Raw genomic sequence first — 23,166 nt, forward strand, 5'->3', positions numbered from 1 at the left:
TTGCACTATAATAGCATTCATGATGACCCAGCCTCTCTGTAAATTAGCCCCTGGAAAAATCTTGGCTCAATAACAGTTATTTCCCTATTCACACTTAAAACAACAAAGTCAGTAATATGCCAGGAAGATTCAACCGTGAATCAGGAATACACACCAAATCTAAAAGTCTAATACATTCTTGATCAGCCTACGTTGTATAAAGAATTATATTAGCAGAAAAGAGTCCAAATCAATTAAAAGGCTTCTGGGTTAATAATTCTCTTCTGGAAATAATGGCCAAGTGAATTCACTTTCCTATTCCATCTGATATAATTTTTACGTACCTACGAACATAAACATGCCAGAAAGAAAAGTGACCAGAAAATGAAGCTGGTGTGAGAAGAAATTGCTGATTATGAAGGTCGTAAGATTATCAGTGATTCACGCACTGGGAGTCCACAGCCGGCAGCTTTAAGGGCTCTCCATTGGCAGCTGTTATTGGTGCTGCAGTAATTGCTGGATGTCAGGGAACACCGAGTGACCAGCAATGACTGGAATGAAGGAAGTGGGGAGGTGAGGTGGGGGGCGTGGAGTGCATCCTAGTGGAAGAACAAGCATATTGCTGCACAAATAACAACTCCAATATCAGCTGTTTCAAGCAGAGTATCTGACTGGAACAAAACAAAATTTGAAAAAGAAAAAAAAAAAAAGACTCATCAAAAGGAATTAGGGTAATCGTTGGAGATTACCAAAGGTTTATTTGGAATGACACAGCACTGAAAACATAATTGTTACAGATGATTTGTGGATACAGCATACACCATCTATTTTACTTTAGAACAATCTGTGAAGATGAGTTGCATAAATAGAAAGAGGTGGAAATATAGAGGAGCCGTTTTTATAGTATTCTTTTGGGGGTGGATGAATATGCCCCATCTTTCTATCCAATCTCATAAAGGCAGAAGAGAAGACTGCTTAGCTGCCCATCCCAACTAGCCTACCTCCAGCCACAGCGGCTGGACAGCTAGATAAATCAGGCCCTGCTTTCTCTGAGGGGGCCTCAGTATGGTCATGCTATCTGTCATCTCATCCTGAAAACTGCACAGTACAAACACAGATACTGTTGACTGTTTTGGCAATGGGATGGCTGGTTTTGCCATGAGGCAAAACTGCGACTGTAATGCCAGTCAGAATAAGAGCAATGCATGTATCAATGACACTTGAGAGGCAAAGAGTTACAATGGAAAGGAAAGAAAGCAACTATGTATATGTAGCCTTCTGCATACACATAGATCCAGGAGTCGTGGGAACTAGCTTGCATGACTGTGTGTCCATATATATATACATATAGATGTGTTGGAAAATAACATTGAGAACTTTTGCAGCAGTTTAGTTTTAAACACAGTAAACCTGAAAGGGAGCGAGAGCACGTGCTCACACCTGGGCAGGGGAATAAGATAATCTTGTACCACAGGATAATTCATCACATCTTCTGCAGGGCAGCCACTCAATACCATACACCTGATGCAGAGAAATAAAAGTCTGATCTGGAGAAAACTACTTTAGAATTGGTGGGAGGGGATCAAGTACAAGAGTCCACAGCTTGGACAAAGCACAAACAAACCTGTTATTGACAACATGGGAACGAGTGAGGATTTTTTCCTTAATTTACTTTTCTTTCTCTTACGTTTTTTTTTTTTTTTTTTTGCACACATACGCCATTGATACATTTTCCCAAGGTTTGTCTGGCATCAGTCCGTAAATCATTAAGAGCATAATAGCAAAAGTGAACTCTTCAGGTTTTCATGAAGGTTTAAAAACCCCGTAACTGAGCTCTTTCTTGCAGTACTTGTTGCCCTAATCCAAGCGTCGGGTGAAGTTCTCCGGAAAGAGGCCTTTGTAGGTGGCAAGGTCTCTGTACTGAAGCCAGTCTGATTCCTTCACTCCCACCAGCCAGCCTGCATCCTGAAAGACAATGACAGGACTTTCAGGGTCCAGCAAACTACCGGAAAATCCACACTGCCACAATTAGTTAATAATGTGTTACATTATTGTTGTGGTTCTTCACCAGGATGTCACATTACAGGTAAAGTGCTGTGCCGTGATCAATGGGAAGGTCTATCCCAAATAAGTTGTTAGTTAAAAAAGAAAAAACAAAAAAGAAAAAGAAAAAGCAGGGATAAACGTTTTCAATGACTTATTGACTGTATAAAGTATAGTTAATTGACAATTAATATTAACATGACTGTACGAAGCATAGTTAACTGACATTAACTGGATTATAATATGAGTTCTTAAAGAGGAGAAAAGGATTACAATTACAACCAGTGCAAAGACAGGAATACCACGTGAAAGCATTTCATGCACAAGAGCATGACCTGTTCTGGGGTCACAGTGTAAAAAAGGTTTTAGGTTCCTTGGGTTAGCATGGAGTACTGATGAGACCATGGAATGTCTTATATTTCATCCCAAGCCACTTGCTTATAAGAAAGAACTCTGACCCCCAGCTCATATCCTATAACCCCAATAAACTACCTATGTAGGGCTTATTAAATACTAAAAGCTAGATGTGTGTTGCCTGATATTGCTATTTTGGTTTTTATAATACCTAATTTTTCAAGTTTATATAAACTACAAATAAGTCGGATGTCATGGCATTCTTGCTGGAAGCACCCCTATATCCTTTATAAATTATTCCTCATAGACATTTGTCTGCCGTATAGAAGTACCATCACAAAAATGGAACATTTTGCCCCAGAAAGGGTAGAGAACTCATCCATGTATGGTCATGCAGAATGGCAGACGATACTTAAACTGAGAAACAGAGGCTGTGGTCTGCCCTTGGCTTCCTGAAGATAAGCAGAGTCTAGCTGGAAACGCTGTGTTGAAAGAAACAGCAGGAAACGAGACCACAGGAAGTTCAAGGAGTGGGAAATGACTATCCTTATTATGTTAAGCAGTGCAGAAAGGAAATTCCACTTCAGATGAGGGATGGCCAGGTTTAGTCTGAACCATCCCCCAACATAGTTCAAGTACATCAGATAAAATTAGATCTCAAAAATTAAATGAAGAAACTGAATTCATTCCCTTTTGATAGAATCTGAGACTATAAATTGATGCTGCTATATAGACAAGAAATATCAGTATTTAGACAGCCCAATTTTTGAAGGCAGGAAAAAAACCGCTGGAGAAAAAAATGACTCAATAAAATAACTGATAATATCCTAGCTGATGAGGAAAAGTGCCCTCTTTAAAATTATGATGTCATATATGTGAAGGACAAAGCCACACTTAAAATAAAAGATGATAGCTAAATATTTTCTGAGCCTCTAGAAAGCATATAAAAGGTCATTTTCCCCCACAAGTGTCTATATTTGACTTTATTTACAGTGAGTGAAAAATCTAATGCAGCCAAGTAGAGCTAAGCACTTAAAAATTGTTTCAATAAAGAAAACAAGTAAAGGACTACAGAAACCCACAATCAAAATATATTCCAACACATATATTCTGAAAGACAACTTGTAAAGAATATTAGCCAATATCAATCTTTAGCTGAGGAAAATATAAAAAATTAAATATTAACTGCTTAAAATATGTGGTAGAAAAAGATTTCCAGTTTTGGTAATGGCAGAATAGCTTGTATTAGACAAATCCTTCTGGAGAGAATAATTAAAAACACTGGAATAACTATATATCTCTAGATATCTATATATACATATATGCAACTATTTATACATAAAAACAATGCTTGGTTATATAACATATAAAGTATAAATTTATATATAATGGGATGGGTATAAATAATGGGTACAACTATTTGAAGATGCTGGAAATGACCAAAAGCAAGCAGAAATTACAGGGTATTTGACCCTTGAAAGTAGAGAACTGCACGGGGTGAGATCTATACTGATACAGCTTTTCTCCTGAGGATTATCCTCACTCAGTGTGATGTGAGGCATTCAGATCATAGAGTGTAAGGCTGTCAGAGAAGCTGTACACTCAGGGGGTATTATCTTGAAAAGAAAGGAGCCACTGGGGAATAGGTATCCTAATATATGTGGATAAATTGCCTTGAAGTCCTGGGCTGACCCCTAAGCTGTGCATGCATAAAGGGTACAGACCCACCCTAACAAAGTATAAAACCAACTCCCATCAATTCAAGGGAATTATTCAGTAATTTATATGTCTGCTAAAACAAAAATAAGGAATTTTGAGATATAGAAAACAGAGTCAGACTCTTTATCATGCATGGTCCGCCTACTATGTCTAGTATCAATTAAAAAATTACTAGACATGGAAAAAGAAAAAAGGAAAATATGACCCAAAGATTAAAAAGCAAACAATAGAAATACGCCCTGAGATGGCCCAGCTGTTGGAATTAGCAGTAAGAAATTTAAGGCAGCTATTATAAATTTGTTCAAGTATATAAATTGAGAGACAGTGATAATGAAAGAATGTAAGTGGGAAATCTCAGCCAAGAAATGGAAACCACATGAAAGAACAACATGGAAATGAAGACTCTAAGACTCTAATATCTGAGATGAAAACACTGGAGGGCCGGGCGCGGTGGCTCAAGCCTGTAATCCCAGCACCTTGGGAGGCCGAGACGGGCGGATCATGAGGTCAGCAGATCGAGACCATCCTGGCTAACACGGTGAAACCCCGTCTCTACTAAAAAATACAAAAAACTAGCCAAGCGACGAGGCAGGCACCTGTAGTCCCAGCTACTCTGGAGGCTGAGGCAGGAGAATGGCGTGAACCCGGGAGGCGGAGCTTGCAGTGAGCTGAGATCCAGCCACTGCACTCCAGCCTGGGCAACAGAGCAAGACTCCGTCTCAAAAAAAAAAAAAAAAGAAAAAGTCACTGGATAAACTTAATTACAAACGCAAAGTAGAAGAAGAAACAGTCACAGTACTTGAAGGCAGATCAATAGAAATTATCTAACCTGACTACCAGAGAGAAACAGTCAAAGAAAAAGAACAGCATCTTAGCCCTCAAGATGTCCAACATAAGTATAATTAGAAACCCAGAGAAAAAAGAACAAAGAGAATTAGTCAGACAAAAAATTAAAGATAAAAAGCAAATATAGTGAAAAACATTAGGCTACAAGTTTAGGGAGCTCAGTGATTTTCAAGTATGAAGACCATAAAAAAAAAAAAAAAAAGAAAGAAAAGAAAAAAAAAACAACCCTACCCAAATACAATATATTCAAACTGATGAAAATGAAAGATACAGAGAAATTTATTAAAAGTAGTCAGGGAAAGTCACTTTGCATACAGAGAAGCAATATTAAACAAATGACAGTTGATTTCTAATTATAAACAATAGAGACCAGAAAACAATGACACATGTTTAAAGAGTTGAAAGAAAAAAAAGTCAACTCAGATTTCTTTCTTAGTGAAAGTATCATTAAAAATTAAGAAGAATAAAGACATTTTCAGATAAACAGAAGCCAAGAAGATTTGCTGCCAGCAGACTAGCACTGCAGAAATAGCTAGAAAGTTCTTTAAGGAGAAAGGAAATTAAGACCAGATGGAAACTTGGACTTATAGGAAAGAATGAAGACCTGGAAATGATAAACATGATGGCAAATATAAAAAAACTACCTTTTTTCCTTTTATTTCCTTACAAAATAACTTCTGGTTAATACAGACAAAAATCCCATTATAAATGGGATTTTTAATATCTTTGAGATGTGTGATGCTGACACTTTTTCTTGATATTGGTAATTTATGCTTTGTGATTTTTCTTTCTTGAGTCTTTCTAAGGTTTTAACAATTTTGTTAATCCTCTCAAAAACCTACTTTTGGTTTCATCAATGTTATCTGTTATGTCCTTTATTGTATTCATTTGTGAATTTATTTTTATTTCCTTCCTTCCATGCATTTTCTATTTAATTTCTATTTAATGATCATTATGAAATATTTTTTTAACTCACACTATGATTTCTTTGACCCAGGGGTTATTTAGAAGTGTATTTTAAAATTTTTAAATCTTTGGGGGCTTTTAAAGATACATTATTGTTGTTAATTTTTTTTTTGAGATGGGGTCTTGCTCTGTTGCCCAGGCTGGAGTGCAGTGGCATGATCATGGCTCACTGCAGCCTTGAATTCCTGGGCTGAAGCGATCCTCCCATGTCAGCTTTTTGAGTAGCTGGGACTACAGGTGTACACTGCTGCACCCTGATAATTAAAAAAAAAAAAAAATTGTAGAGATGAGGTCTTGCTATGTTGACCAGGCTGGTCTGGAATTCCTGGCCTCAAATGATCCTCCTGCCTTGGCCTTCCAAAGTCCTGGGATTACAGGCATGAGCCACCCTGCTCAGCAGATTATTGTTATATACATTTCAAATCTAATTTTATTGTGGTAGAGACTGTTTGACCCAGCACCTGATGTATCTTGGTAAGTGTATTGTCAAAAGAAAGAACAAAATGTTGAACATGTTAAGTCTTAACCTCAAAGGCAGTGATGCTTGACTTTATTTTTTAAGGGGAGAGCTCATGAGTCTTTTTGAGAATAGTATGGAAGTTAGAGCTTTTCTCTCCAGAAATACATGTTTACAGATGCATTTACTTGTGTTGCCTACCATTTCAAGGGTTCACACATTTTATGAATGAGAACAAGATGGGAGTTCTCAGTACCTTACATCAGACGACTCTTTTAGGAGGTGATATTTTTAAAGAATCTCTTTAAATTGGAGGTATAATTTAAATACTGTATAATGCAGAGATGGTTAGGTATATAGTTCAATGAGTTTGGACAAATACATGCAGATATCCCTCTCAAGATATAAAGCATTTCCATCACTCCAGAAGGTTCCCCAGTTTCTTTCCTAATCAATATCCACACACCCAGAGGCAACCACTTTTGAAGGGGTCTTTTAGTTCACATTCATAGTGTCTGCATTTCCTGAAGACAGCTGTTACAGAAAGCATTCCTAGAAAGTGGTTACATGATTAAGAAATGGTCAACTGTTTGTATTACATAAAAGAAGAATGCGACAGCATCCCAAAAGGATGTCCTAGAAACCTGGTTAATGATCTATGCTGTCACAAGCCGTTAAGTCCTTTTTAGATGGCTTGTAGCATCTCAGAAAATAGAAACATCTTTAGGAAGTGATTGTGTCCTCCGAAAAAATCAATGTAGCCCAAAGCATCGTCCAATCTTATCTTTTACCTGATCAGCTTCTGAATCTGAGGGAACCACCAGCACCACGTCACCCCTTTGTAAGGTAAGTTCATCAGAATTTGCTGCCTCAAAATCATGCAGCGTTTCCACCTGCAGAAGATAAGAAGAATCCACAAAAATCAATTTCCCAGCCAGATTATAAGCAGACACTCTTACAAGCACTCTCCAAGCTGGATGAAAAGATGAAGATATTTGCCATCCCAAGGAAGAAGAAGGCCTCTAAAGCCAGAAGGGAAGTCCTATTCTCTGATAGGAGGCCATTCATATGTATATTTATTAATAGTAATGCAATGCCCTCTACAACAGGGAAAAGTACTATATTAATCACATTTTAATTCATCTTATTTTTGTTAGAGATTTGCATTTTATTATCACTGCTGCTTTATTACTGTTTGTTGTTTAACTGGAACCAAAAATGTCTAAAGCTCCTCTAACCCCAGCTTCTGTCAAATAATAATCAGGAAAACCACCACTTGCAGGTTATACAGTAATTACTACTAAATAAAACTCTGTGATCCATTTCTGTGTAAATATATTTCCTTTCTTCCCTATCCTACCTTATATACAATGGCAACCAGTTTCTTTTCCTTTCCCATTTTGAAAAAGATTTCCTTAAAATTTTATTATAGGAACATATTTTAAAGCAGAAGAAATAACATAATGAACCCCCATGCATCCGTCACCCAGTCTGAATCACTCTACCGTCATGGCTGATTGAATTTTCCACCTTTCCCTCAACTCCACCCCTGAGAATAAACATCGGCTTTTAAAGTGTGTATTTTGCCATTGAGCGTATTCTTAGAATCCTAAACTGTCAGAGTCGGAAATGGATTATGTTATCCCTAAATTAATTTCTCTGATGGGAGAACTGATACCCAGAGAGAGGACCTATAGGGGTACCTTAGCTTATTCTACAGTTACTGAGGAGGACAGAATGGGCCCAGCAAGCTCAGGCCGTGCTTGGCACAAGGCTTCTTGGACTCCTCATGCTCCAATTAAAACAGAACCTGGCATGAAACAACCCCCTATCCACAGGTTTAATTTTTTCTCTAAATTAATTCATTCATAAATCCATTATAGCCGACCCTGTCCCCACAAGAGGTAGCAAGGTAGTAGTTACTTTCTAGTGGAGAGAGACAAAGACACATACACACACACAGAGAGAGAGAGAGAGAGAGAGAGAGAGAGAGAGAGAGAGAGAGAGACAGACAGAGAGAGAGAGAGAGAGAATGATATAACATTTTCCACTTTAGAAGAAAAAGAACTGAATTTTGAAATGTAAAATCAAATCTATTAGGAAACATCTGAGACAGGAAACACTTGGGTTAGGCCAGTGTTTTCAGGTATCTACTAAGTTTTTCGGTAAGAACCCTTTGGTTTATGAAGGCTCTAAGCAGCCTGTCTGAGCAAAACCTTCTTCCCATTAACTTAGCCACCTTTTTTTCCTGCCTTTTGGTGCAAGTTTATTCATATATGAATCCATTAATTTACAAAATATTTATGGGCTTCCTACTCTGTGTCATGCACCCTACAAGGTGCCAGAGTTGACTGAAGGATTGCTGCCTGACCCCCAGAGGTATAGCCCAGTCAGGAGCTCTTGGTGATTCGAAGGCCTGGTCTGAGCCAGGCTCCACAGATTCACAGGCACCCGGGGGAGTAGACAGGAGGGAGGGCTGGAAGAGACTCTCCCATTCATTACCCAGAGGCATACTGTTTGCCCTATGGTGAACTTCCCTTTAGTTATTCTTTGTTAAAATATGAAAATCTATTACTGTAGTCCTGGCTTGTCCAAGTGATGTGGTGGTGAAGGGAAAGCAGTTCAGAGAAATAATAATTGCAAAAAGTAAAAGTAAAAACTGGAAAACCAAAGGCTTAAGCAATAGAGACTCAAAGCAAAAAAAGGACAAATGAGACTTAAAAAATAAGAATACCTTGTAGAGAAAGCCAGGAGGCAATTCCTGAGAGGCCTCCCTTACAGATGCTAGCTGGTCAGCAGTCCCCACGGCTGGTGCAGAAGGCATTGGCTGAGGGTCCTGCAGGGGCTTCTGCTCCGTAGCCACCTCTGGCGTCTCGCTGGTGGGGCCCAGAGGAGCCGTGTCCTCGGTGGTCTCCTCAGGCTCTGCACCTATAATTATTTCGTGTTCTCCCTCCTCTTCATGGTTGGAGGCAGGCTCTATGACCACTGAAGGGATGACCTTCTCCTGGGGGAAGAAAGCCCGTGGCAGTGCCCAGCAGGGCCTGGAAAACAGAACCTCCTCGTCCTGCACAACCTGCCTCAGCCCCCAGCCCAAAGCTGGGGCTGCCATTTCCATACTTCCCCATCAGCCAGTCAGGCTCCGGGTCTTCTGCTGTGCCACACAGCCTCCTTCTGTTCCTCCTGAGGCCTAAACCCTTAGTGGAATTAACTTCTGGATCTTTGAATAGCCAGGCAGTTTGGTAAGCATGAGGTTTCCGTGGGAATTGGGAGGAGGCATAGGGGATGGGAGACTGAGTCTTGAAGGGTGAGGGGTGAGGGAAACCATCCTGAGAGGGATTGCAGGAGTCAGTGCAGGCCGGCCTGGTTCTTTTTTTTTTGAGACGGAATCTTGCTCTGCCGCCCAGGCTGGAGTGCAGTGGTGCAATCTCGGCTCACTGCAAAGTCTGCCTCCCGGGTTCACACCATTCTCCTGCCTCAGCCTCCCAAGAAGCTGGGACTACAGGCGCCCGCCACCATGCCCGGCTAATTTTTTGTATTTTTAGTAGAGACGGGGTTTCACTGTGTTAGTCAGGATGGTCTCGATCTCCTGACCTCATGATCCGACCGCTTCAGCCTCCCAAAGTGCTGGGATTACAGGCGTGAGCTGCCGCGCCTGGCCCCGCAGGCCGGCCTGGTTCTTGTCCCACGGAGCCCTAACTCTTGCCACGGGCAGTTCACCTCCGGTGAGCCCCTTCCTCCTCTCCTCCAGTCCCAAGAGGCCCCCAGTGTCTGAACCATGCTTGCTGGTGAAGATCCACCTGGGGTTTGGAGTTCATCCACCAGTCCTTCGCTTGTGATTATCATTCCAGACCCCCACTGCTGTGGCCGCTGCAGGGACCACACCTCCCACAATCCACTCCAGGTACTCTAGTGTCTGAACCAAAGGATTAGGACCACGCTTTCATTTGTTTAACAAAGATGAGCATGGAGGGGAGTTTCATCAGCAGAACAGGAGTCTTTCTATATTCTCTCTGCTATCAGAGGACTAGAGCACTAACATTCATCAACTTAGAGAGATAATACCGTCTTTCCATGAGTACAACAATACACACAAAAACACTCTGGGAACTGTGATGAGAAAATCTAAGGGGAAAAAGGAATATTCTTTTAAGTTCCTTCTCCCATAACACTGTTATCTGCCTCAGCCCCCAGCCCAAAAAGGGATAATGAAAGGGATAATTCAGTTTCAAGTTTTAAGTAACCCTGGAGAAATTTTTGAAAATTTATTGGGAGTAAAATCATCAGAAGAAAACAATACATACCATTAAGCCCCCTCTTAACATTGCCTTCTAGAATACAGAAGAACCAGACAGTGCAGGCAGGCCCTGGGGTTGGAGGCCCCTGCAGTGGTAGAGTATGTGGCTTTGTGGCCTCTCAATGCTGCTCTGAGGCAGTGCCGAGGAGGGCCCGCTCCAGCCTCACGCACAGACCTAACGGCCCGGGTCCCTTTGTTTCCTTTCTCAAAGTACCACACAGTGGTGGGTTCTTGGTGAAAGGGGCCTGATGGTGAATTTGAGACACTCTGATGATGATAATAACCACCAAACAGTAATAAGAATAATAAGATCTAAATACTATTTTGTTCTCCCTGGGCTAAGTGCTCACTTCATCACATTCTCTTTCTCCCGGCTCCATTCTCATCCTTTTCACTGTCCTGCTTCATTCCTTTCTCCACGTCACCCCAGAGCTCCCCCTTCCCCTTTCCATGCTTAGGCCCAGTTAGCCACAGGCCCTGAGGGCCTGTATGCAACATTGCGATGCTGATACTGAGCAGCTGGGATTACTCTTTCTGAGAATCTGATAATAATGTTGTTTGGTGGAGTCACAAAATTGCTACAAACCTATTATACATCCAAACAGTTATCACCATGGACCAACCAACAGAGCACCCAGCCCACACCACCTCCCAGGAGCTCCCCTGGCTGCAACATGGAACACTCACCTGAGGCACTGTTGCTTCCAGCTCTTCTGCTTCAGCTTGGGCACTCTCTGCACCCTCAGTGGTTTCAGTTCCAATTTTGGCCTCCTCTAAACTTACTCCTTCCGCAGCAGGGAGCGTGGCCTTCTCTGCCTCTGCTTCCTCTCCTGGGACTCCCTCAGCTGCTGACACCAAGGTTCCAACAGCTGCATCAGCATCAGCTCCAGGTATGACCTGTAGGGCAGAATCCAACAGGCCACGTCTGCATCTCCATGGGCCTCCGCCAGGAGTCAAACTCAAGCCTATTTCTGATGTCCCCTCTGTGGAGGCTATACAGATTTGGAACATTCTTGGCACTCCCAGGATTTAGGTACAGCAGAGTCTGCCATGTATTCATCAACACTCTGACTTCTCTTCTGCTGAGCTCCCAACAATTCTACACTCCTTAGCTTTCCTTGCTGTCAGGTGTGGCAAATGGGATTTGAATGGAAGTGACATATACTATTCCAAAAACACGGCTTTTAAGGTGTGGGTGGTCCTCTCCACAAGCTATTTCCATTTTTATTGGCTAGAAGCAACAAATGAGGCCTTAAGGGAATAAAAGAAATATAATTGAATCTCGAGACCTTAAACTCACCATGCCAAAGGAAAGCTAAGCTTGGAAACAGAGTCACACGAAAACAACCTTCCTTTCATTCTCAAACACAGAGCTGTAATTTCACATGCTTCCTTCATCTTATGTAACGTGCAGAACTACAGAGCGTGAGATGGAGGCAGGAGTGACCATGTCCCCACTCCCCCTTTTCATATGTGAAATGTAGATTCACTGAGCACTAATCAGAGCCTCACAAGAATGTGACACTTGCCTCATTGCCTACCCACACTCCTTTTAAAAATTTTATTCCCTTCTTGCTTGCTATTTCCCCTTTAAATACTGAAGTTCTCAAAACTCTCTTCAGAAAAAGCACCGGTTACAGATCCTCCTTTGACTTGTGTCTCTTTTTCCGGGTGCATCCTTAACCTTGGCTAAATAAGCCTCTCCATGACTGAGACCTGCCTTGCTCACTTTTTGATTTACATGGAACATCTATGTCAGAGGATGGAAGTGGCCTGGGTCAGAGAGAAAAGCCATATCAGAAAAGCATCCTCATCACACAAAGTCAAAATTTCGAAAAATTGCGTTTTAGTATAAACTTTCAAATCTTTGTGAGGAAGGTTCCAGAAGCCAAATCACTTTCTTTTTTTTTTTTTTTTTTTTTTTTTTTTTTTTTTTTTTTTTTTTTTTTTTTTTTTTGAGACGGAGTCTCGCTCTGTCGCCCAGGCTGGAGTGCAGTGGCCGGATCTCAGCTCACTGCAAGCTCCGCCTCCCAGGTTTTTACGCCATTCTCCTGCCTCAGCCTCCCGAGTAGCTGGGACTACAAGCGCCCGCCACCTCGCCCGGCTAGTTTTTTATATTTTTTTAGTAGAGACGGGGTTTCACCGGGTTAGCCAGGATGGTCTCGATCTCCTGACCTTGTGATCCGCCCGTCTCGGCCTCCCAGAGTGCTGGGATTACAGGCTTGAGCCACCGCGCCCGGCCGCCAAATCACTTTCACAGAGGAAAAAAAAAAATAAGGAAGCTTTCTCAATGAACCCTCAGGAATGAAGGGGAAATAATTTTTGTAATCAAATATGCATGGTAATGCTCCAAATAGCTGCAGAGCCCGTTACAGGCAAAATGCCAAAATCATAGTTTAGGTCCAGTAAGGAGACGTGAAATAGAAAAAAGCCAGAATTTTCTTTCTAAGGTAGACACACAGTCAGAATAAGAGTTTTAAGTAGTATTTAAAATTTGAGGTAATGAAATAAAGGAAGTGCAATCAGAAGTTTTAGTTTTGAACAAAGGGGTTGGAGTCCAACTCTTTAAACAGGATTCTGACAACATCAGCTTGACAGACTTGATTTGAGAAGTTCACATGAGAAAGACTATGGAAGAAGAATCTCAGGTTGATCTTATATAATATATCCAGGACACATATTTCAAAAATGGCTCTTACTATCTGATGTGATTAGGATTAACTATTTTTTTCCTTGTTGAATACATTCTACCCAGTTCAACATCTTAAGTTAGGAAGGCCCCAATGTTGCAAATATTAACTTTCAAACTCAGAAAACAGAAAAGGATAATGAAGAGCACCTCTGAGTGGGCATCAGAAATTGGAGATGAAGAACATGAACCATATGCCTACACTTTTAACAAAGCAGTTCTAAAAACGTTTCTGCTGGCTCAAAGCTATAGGTAATAGTTTAAATAAAAATGCCTGTTACAGAATATATACAGGACATTTTTCTACAAGATAATATTTTATTTGGGAATGAAAATGAAATGTTAACAGCTATACTACTCATTATATGTCCAAGTATTCCTCATATTCTTAGAAATTTACTTCCCTCTCTTATGAGAATCTCCTATTACGAGGATGTGGCTCTCCACACAGGGTGTGCAATGATTTAAAATACAATCCCTAGCCATGACATACTTCCTTCTTCCTGTCCTGTCATGAAAGTACATGTGACATGGTTTGGCTCTGTGTCCCCACCCAAATCTCATCTTGTAGCTCCCATAATTCCCATGTGTTGTGGGAGGGACTCAGTTGGAGATGATTGAATCATGGGGGTGGGTCTTTCCCATGCTCTTCTTGTGACAGTGAATGGGTCTCACCAGTTTTGATGGTTTTAAAAATGAGAGTTTCCCTGCACAAGCTCTGTTTTTGCCTGCTACCATCCATGTAAGATGTGACTTGCTCCTCCTTGCCATGATTGTGAGGCCTTCCCAGTTATGTGGAACTGTAAGTTCAATAAACCTCTTTTGCAAATTGCTCAGTCTCAGGTATGGCTTTATCAGCAGCATGAAAATGGACTAATACATTATGGGTTCACAAAAGTAATGCTTTCTCATGAATTGTAACAGATACTTATTTAAAGTGAATTATAAATGCTGATTGCTATCGAAGTGGGGTAACAAGTACATGAGGGTTTATATTTTGGCAAATGGATGAAAATTCCTATAATAAAAAGTTTATTTTGAAATCAAATAGAATTTCATCTCTGTTTTAAATAAGCACCGACCTTTTTATGGATGCTATTATTACTGTTGTCAACAGAATAGTAATCAGAACATAAATTAGTAGGGTATCTTAATCCCAAGAAGAACAATGAGCAATTGCTCATAACTTTATTGTTGGAGACATTAACAGGGTTTCTCTAGGACACTAAGCACCTAACAAAGTTTCTTCCATGTTAAAAACTATCCTGAAAGAAAATGTGCATGCAATAAACTTATGAGCTCAAATGTATAAAACAAGTTGTGTCATGATTATAAGCTTATTCTCTCCATCTGTCTGGAAAATCACACCTATGAATATCCCACTAGTTTCAACAGCTTGGAAGCAGATGGACTCTATCTACATGCAGACGGTATGGATAAACAGAGCAGCAGACACCACCACTACACACACATGCAGCAGAGGCACTGCTACAGATGAAAAAGCAGACAGGATGTTATTTCATGGGCTATTCTCCCAGTGGTTATGCATAAATCCTTTTATACATATATGTTCCAACTACACATTGTTACTGATTGGCTTTTAGTCTCAGTTGAATTGATACTATACCTCTGGGAGAGAATATACTTCTGTGACCTATAGCTGGTGTTGCCACAGGTAATTTTTTAAACTTGTTCCATACAATCATGTTTATTATTAACCTGTAACTTACCTCTAGATATCTATCAATTTGGTTGTATAAGATTTTACCATCACTAAATATACATGTTATCACCTTTCCTTTGCTAGATAATTTAAGCAGGCAATGAAACTAGACTCCTATCTTTTGCCATATACAAAAAGTAAATAAAAATGGGTTAAAGACTTAAATCTAAGTCTTCAAACTATGAAACTACCAAAAGGAAACATTGGGAAAACTCTCTAGGACACTGGACTGGGCAAAGATTTCTTGAATAATACTCCAAAAGCACAGGCATGCAAAGCAAAAATGGACAAATGGGATTATGTCACGTTAAAAAGCTTCTGCACCGCCAAGGGAACAATCAACAAAAATGACCTGCAGAATGGAAGAAAATATTTGCAAACTACCCATCTGACAAGGGATTAATAACCAGAATACATAAGGAGCTCAAACGACTCTATGGGGAAAAAAATCTAATAATACAGTCAAAAAATGGGCAAAAGATCTGAACAGACATTTCACAAAAGAAGACATAAATAGCAAACAAGTATGTGAAAAGGTGCTCAATCTCATTGATCATCAGAGAAATGCAAATCAAAACTACAATGAGATGTCACTCACCCCAGTTAAAATGGCTTTTATCCAAAATACAGGCAATAACAAATGCTGGCGAGGAAGTATAGAAAAAAGAAACCTCATATACTGCTGGTGGAAATGGAAATTAGTGCAAATATTATGGTGAACAGTTTGGAGGTTCCTCAAAAACAAAGGACAAAAACTAAAAGTAGAGATACCATATGATCCAGCAATCCCACTGCTAGGTATATACCCCCCAAAAAGGAAATCAATATATCAAGGAGGTATCTGCACTCCCATGTTTGTTGCAGCACTATTCACAATAGCCAAGATTTGGAAGCGACCTAAGGGTCCATCAACAGATGAATGGATAAAGAAAATGTGGTACCTATACACAATGGAGCACTATTCAGCCATAGAAAAGAATGAGATCTTGTCGTTTGCAACAACATGGATTGAACTGGAGGTCATTGTGTTAAGGGAAAAAACCCAGGTACAGAAAGACAAACTTTGAATGTTCTTACTTATTTGTAGGTGCTAAAAATTAAAACAATTGAATTCATGGAGATAGAGAGTAGAAGGATGCTAACCAGAGGCTAGGAAGGGTAGTGAGGAAGTAAGGGAGATGTTTAATGGGCACAAAAATAGTTAGAAAGAATAAATAAGACCTAGTATTTCATAACACAAACAGGGTGACTACAGTCAACAATAACTTATTGTACATTTTAAAATAACTAAAAGAATATTACTGGATTACAATGCAAATAAAAGGATAAATGGTTGAGGAGGTGATAGATATCTACCCTGATGTAATTACTACACGTTGTATATCTGTATCAAAATACCTTATGTACCTCATAAATATATACACCCGCTATGTACCCACAAAAGTTAAAAGTAAACATAAAATAAAATAATAAAAAAACAGGTATTAGCTGCTGTGACACCAACCACCAGCAGGTGGCGGCCAAAGGCTCTACCTGACTGCTCTGAGGATCCTGACCTTGCAGGAGCAAATACCTCAGCCTCAGCACCTCAGCAATTTAGCTGATTTTTGTCACATAAAAAAGAACTGCAGCATGCAGAAAACTGACTTTAAGAATGATAAATAAATATCAGGAAAATACTGAAATTCACAATTCTGGCAAAGGTAAGGTGCTATGGAATTGGCACTTTAGACTAAACGGGAAGCCAAACAATTTGAATGATCTGCTTGGAAAACAAACAATTAACACTCCTGCACCCTACTCCGAGTCCATTAGTAATGAATTCCCACTTCTCCAGCTGCTGTTCACTTAACACGTTGATTTTGCAGAGCTTAAAAATGTTTCATAAACAGAGAAGGATCATCCACTATCTGCGTATCCTCATAGCTTTCTGTTTCTGACACTGGTCTGATGATCAGGGGTGCCTCAACCCTCCCTTTATGTCTGGAATCTGGTCCAGATTTTTGGCTCTTACCAAAATATTTCCAATGCCCTATTTACTGATCGCAAGAATAGAACAACATAAAAATACAATGGAAAACCGGAACCCGTTTGTTCAGATTAGGTGTTAGCTATAGACAAAATAAAGGAAAGAGTGAAAAGGTTTTCATCGATGAAAGTTATACCTCTTATTATTATTGTTGTTGTTATGCATTTCAATTTGTTAGCTATTTGTAGAGCTATAAAAGAAAAAACATTTTCTATGCTCTGCTTGCTACAGTACATGTTATATCTGCTAGGAAAAACCACAATGATAAATGACTGCTATTTGTTTTTTAAAAAATGTTACCCAGGAAGACCAGAGGACTGAACCTGCTGAAAGTATTTCAAGCCTTTCATACCCAGTGCTATCAAATGCTTCTCTTCACTCTAAATGTTCAGAAAAACACACTTATCCTATCTTCTGCCCAAACTATACTATTTATTGGTCAAATATATTTATGGGGGAAACAGCTATTGCAAAGAGAGACTAAAAATAGTCTCCTTGACCTTGGGCACATATTTACTTTATCCATGAGGTCTATGAGGTGCAGAAACTAAGAGTATTGCTAACCCTCCTATCTATCACACAGAAATCACAGCGACCAGCACAGAACCTTCTGGAGAGAGTAGGTGGTGGGTCTCTGCACCATACATACCTCATTGCTTTCTCTTTTTCTTTTTCTTTTTTGAAATGAAATCTCACTCTTGTTGCCCAGGCTGGAGTGCAATGGCACGATCTTGGCTCACTGCAACCTCTGCCTCCTGGATTCAAGAGATTCTCCTGCCTCAGTCTCCTGAGTTGCTGGGATTACAGGCACCTGCCACCACATCCGGCCAATTTTTTTGTATTTTGAGTGGAGACGGGGTTTCACCATGTTGGCCAGGCTGGTCTCGAACTCCTGGCCTCAGGCGATCCACCTGCCTCGGCCTCCCAAAGTGCTGGGATTACAGGCATGAGCCACCGCGCCCGGCCCCTCATTGCTTTCTAATCTTCTGCCTCAATCATCTCTTTGGTGGAAAGCCATATAATTATGGTATTCATGCCAGGGTCCTCTAAACACCAGTTTAAACTTGCTTTAGCAAAATTGTCTAGAAATGTAATGACATGAACAAAATACAACAATAGCCTAGGTTATCAATCATGTAAAATAGCCAAACACAACCGGGTGACAGAAACTAGCCAGTCCTGCTATGAGATGGTGCCGTAAAAGCAGGCCAACAAGGACCAAGACCCCCAAACATGTCAGAGTAGTGATAGGCTCAAGAGAACTTGTCATCTCTGAGGTTTATGTCATGTATTCGTACATTCATTCACTCGTTTATTTATTTGCTTGTTTTCTTGGTAATATTAGCTCTGAACAATGCCTGAAAATAGTTTGTCAATCACGCAACTGGTCTGGATGAGACAATTGAAGAAGCTACTTTGATTCTCCTTCTGCCCATGAAATTTCATACTTATTTATCAAGTAGGTTATTGTAAGTGATCATAGGCATTTTTTCTAATAAAGCAATTAAAATATTTTTTCTAACAAATTTTAAAATAATAAAAGATAATTTATGGTAACATTTTGATATATTTAGTTGTATTCATTTTTCTAATCATACAAGGTTTATTTTGTAAAACATGAGTCATGTTTCTTAGAAAAGTTATAGTAATGGATATATAATAATTTATTGCTTATTCTATTTAACAAGTTATTTAACAGTTCTATTAGAATTAAACACTAGTTGGTTTCATTTTTAAATGTCACTCTAACATTGTGAGAAAGATCTTTGGTTTGTAACCCAACAATTATTTAGGTTACACATTTCAATAATTTAAATACTAAATACTGCTCTCTTTATTTATTTATGATATTTCCATTAAACATGTTTTTGGGGTTTCTGCTCAACATTATAAGAAATTTTTTTTAAAAAATTTCAAAAACATAGAATACAATGAACTTGCAAATGCTCACCGCCTAGGATCCTCAACAGATATGTCACCACATTTGCTTTATCACATGTCTTCCCACCTATCTGCCTTGATTTGAACCATCTTTTAGTCAACTGCAATGTATCCTCACCAAATGCTTTTTAGGAATTCTATGGAAAGTCTCTAGCACCTTATGTAATTGGTAATGTCTTTCTGCTGCTTTCCTACATGGCCAACTATTGACTTGGGGTAGAATTACTATGTTGTGTTTCTTTGTGCTCAAAATCTGTATGTTATTCCTATAGCTTCTGACCTTTAGTATTGATATGGATAAGTCAGAGAACAACCTAATTGTTGTTCACTTGTAGTGCTTTCTTATTTCCAATCTAGATGCTTGCAGGACATTTTTCTTTGAACTCAATATTTAAAATAATACATTTCAATGTAGTCTCTCTCCACTAAGTTTGCTTTTTTGGGTGATTTCTTATGATCCACATGCATTAATTCCATCAACTAGGAAAATTTCAGCTCGAGCATGTTTTCTTCTACTATACTAGCCACTTCTGCTTCTGTAACATTCTTATAGTCTCTCCTTCAGGATGAACTTCTACCCATGAGCTGTATCTTCACTCCTTGGCCCCTAAATCCATCACCTTTACTTGTGCTTCTCTTTATGTATTGGGAGAACTCCTCCAGCTTATCCTCATATCACTAAATCGATTCTCTATAGTATTGCTTCTCAACTTGACCACGTCTCATGCAAATTTTAATTCTAATATTACATTTCCTCCCCTTAAAATCTTTTCTCATGTTATTGAGTTCTGTTTTCATCTGCCTTTCAAAGTGACTTTCTTTTCTTCTCAATATGGTTGCTTTATCATCTCACCTTTCATCTTTTGTTTCACCTATCGAGGTCATCTTGAGTATTACTGACAACAAAAAGGAAGGCAATTTTCAAATTTTGTCTTTGTATGTCAGGTAATTTTTGTTATTGTTGCATATTCTCTAAAGAAACTTTTAACTCTGGCATGCAATCATTTTTTCTTTTGTATTGCTCTGTAGGTGTTTGCTAATCTTAAAACGTATTTATGTGCTTAGTTTTCTCAAATCAGGAGAAATCTCTATAGGCTTGATGTTTACAGTAGATGTGGAAACATTTTCTTTGTTCCATTTTACTCATTATCTGGGGACTCTTAAATATCCTTTCAGAACAGGAGCTGGAGAGGGATTTATCAAGTCTTTACATGGAATCATCTGTTACATAAATACCCCCAAATATATGTGTCAAAGGATATACTTGTGTGAGAGTAGCAGCAGGCCCCAAATAGCCTGGATGCTTCAGAAAGGAATCCCATACTCATGGCAGGGTAGATGCAAGTTGTCTCTGATTGAGGGTGGAGATGGATGACACTCAGATATTTTCCCTTGCCTGGCTCAGGTATTATGCTTCAAGGATCCATTTATACTTTGTTTTATAGAAAATTCTCTTGGGTTTAGCTAACATTTCTAGAATATACTTTTGAAATGTTGACTTTCTTTTTCGATATGCTGGGTTTTTTTGTTTAAGAGTAAAATCATTAAAATGAAAACAAACAAACAAAAAAAATCCTGGTAATAGTGAATCTGATTTTTTGAGTGATTTTTAAGTGTTTTTAGCTTTCTCATGAATCTTCATTTACACATCCCAATGATAAATTTCGTTTTTTAAAAAAATGCTCCAAGAGTCCCCCCCCCCCCCCAAGATGGCTGACTGGAGACGTCAGATGCCAGTTCTCTTCAGAAAGGGGATCAAAGTTACAGATGAGTGGCCATGATCTGAATGGAAAGCTGAGAGAAGAGAGCCAGGACCTGTTGGAGTTCCCATGGAAATAAGCTGGAAAAGGAAAGCGACAAAAGTCTGGCAGAGACTGACCCTTAAGGAACTTAGAATTCGGCAGAAAGGATAGGTGGGGGTGCTTCTCTACTTCCCTCTCTTCTGTGACGGACTGCTGACCACTAAATTGTCAGAGAGTGCCTCTGCCCTTGTGGCCTTGGGCAATGCTGTTGGTAGCAACCTGAGAACTTCCTGAGGACAGAGCAGCGGTGGTCAGCTCCTCCAGGTGTACTCGCACTCCCCTCAGGCCTGCACTGAAACGGCAGGTGCCATACCAGCTGTGCACACAGTGTAGGTCACTGCCTGCCTGAGGAACCTCGGCCTTTATGCAGTTGTATCACCAGACCCCCTACAAACATACCTCAGAACCCACTCTGATTTGGCATTGATAGGGGACTGATACGGAGGACGCTGGGAAGTTGTGGGTACTCCAGAGAGCTAGCTCTTGGCACAAGCCATCCTGAGGGAAGGGGGAATATGGCCTGTCAAAGTGCCCCTTGGAACAAAGGAAATGCAGGCATGGTGCTGATTTCTGCAAGGGGCAGGACCGGTGGCTGGGAAAGATCATGGAAAAGGGGCCATTTCCCACCTCCCTCACCCACTGTTGTGGATGCAGAGCAGACTTTCTCTGCTGGGGGCTGGTGCAAGTGCACTCAGAGAAAGCCTTTTCAGTGCATTTCCAGATGGCCGCATCCCCAGTGAAAGTGAGCCTATGCCATTCAGGTTTGCACAAAGGGCAAGTCACAGAGCTATCTGCTCTGGATTGGGGGAAGAAGCTCTGCCCCAAGGCCTTTTTGCTGATAGCCACCAGACAGGTCCTTTCACAGACCTCAGTCACACTGCAGACTGGAGTCAAAGGACAGCATCTATTGAACTGAAGGTCATGAGTCCTGCAACAGTAAAGTGGATCACATTCCAGCCTATCTAGGATGAGAAGCTGGTGCAGCCCCCTAATGCTTATCCCCAAGAGCTCAGCACATCCCAATAAAAACTCCTCCTGTCACCCTTGTGAGGGTAGGTGCCTCCATTCATCATCCAGCTACCCAAGGGTAAGCCAGCTCTCATCCTTAAATGCCACCTAGAGTGGACTGGAGACTGGACTCCAAGAGTCCAGGACTGGAGACTGAAGACCAAATAAAAAACCTGCTGCAGAAGGGCATAGTGCTAATGTATGACATAAACTTCTTGAAACCTCCACACTCCCAGCCCCACAGAAGACAGTGTATCAGCTCATATACCCAATATATTGCTACAACAAGCAGCATTTGAGAAAGTCACCACACAACAGATATCCATAACCAAGGAACCCATGTAGAGCCTTGGCCTCCTGAATGTACCTAGAAACAAAGCCAAACAATCATATACAACAAACCCCACAGCCATATCCTCAAGGGAAAAAAGAATAAAAATTTAAATGTCCCATCCAACGGATGACTAATTTAAACATAAGAAGTGACAGCTTCTTCACATGAGAAAGAATCAGCAGAACTCTGGCAATACAAAAAGACAAAGTGTTTTGACACCTCCAAAGGAGTGCAGTATGTTCCCTTAAACATTTTTGAGGGAATTATTCAGAAAAAGTTTTCCTGATCTTGATAGAGAAGTATTTATCCAGATACAAAAAAATTCAGAAAACACCTGGGGGGTACTATATGAGAGTAACATCATCAAGAAATATAATCAACAGAGTATCCAAGATCAACACTAAAGAAAAAATATTAAAGGGAGCTAGAGAGAGGTGTTAAATTTACCTACAAAGGAACCAACAGACTAACAGTTGACTTCTCAGCAGAAACCTTATAAGCCAGAAGAGATTTGGGGCCTATTTTTAGCCTTCTTAAAGAAAAAAAATGCCAGCCAAGAATTTTATATCTTGTCAAACTAAGCTTCATAAATGAAGGAGAAATAAAGTCTTTCCCAGACAAACAAATGCTAAAGGAATTCGTCACCACTGGACTGGTCATACAAGAAATGCTGAAAGGAGTTCTAAACATGGAAGGGGAAGGATGATACCACCATAAAAGCACACATAAGTACAAAGTTCACATATCCTATAAAGCAATTACACAACTGAGATTATAATGCAACCAGCTGATAACACTATGATAGGAACAAAATCTCACATGTCAATATTAAACTTGAGCATAAATAGCCTTAATGTTCCACTTATAGATTGGAAAATCGGATTAAAAAAACAAAACCCAAACCCAGCCATCTGTTGCCTACAAGACACCCATCTAACATGTAATGACACCCACAGGCTCCAAGTAAAGGGGCTGGAAATGA

At 40.0% G+C, this 23,166-nt stretch overlaps 1 protein-coding gene across 3 annotated transcripts in view; it reads right to left on the minus strand.

The window, feature by feature from the left end:
- Positions 1–702: 702 nt before the first annotated feature.
- Positions 703–23,166, minus strand: part of AMPH (amphiphysin) — a 258,597-nt gene continuing 236,133 nt past the window's right edge. For all 3 annotated transcript variants that reach the window (XM_030933296.1, XM_030933295.1, XM_030933294.1), the window contains 4 exons: positions 11,346–11,555; positions 9,099–9,368; positions 7,156–7,257; positions 703–1,944 (listed from right to left, as the gene is read on the minus strand). In XM_030933296.1, the coding sequence (XP_030789156.1) occupies positions 1,837–1,944; positions 7,156–7,257; positions 9,099–9,368; positions 11,346–11,555 (690 nt within the window). In that variant the 3' untranslated portion in view covers positions 703–1,836. The remainder of the gene's footprint in view (positions 1,945–7,155; positions 7,258–9,098; positions 9,369–11,345; positions 11,556–23,166) is intronic.

The sequence above is a fragment of the Rhinopithecus roxellana genome, chromosome 6 (genome assembly GCF_007565055.1).
Source record: "Rhinopithecus roxellana isolate Shanxi Qingling chromosome 6, ASM756505v1, whole genome shotgun sequence".
NCBI classification, from domain to species: Eukaryota; Metazoa; Chordata; class Mammalia; order Primates; family Cercopithecidae; genus Rhinopithecus; species Rhinopithecus roxellana.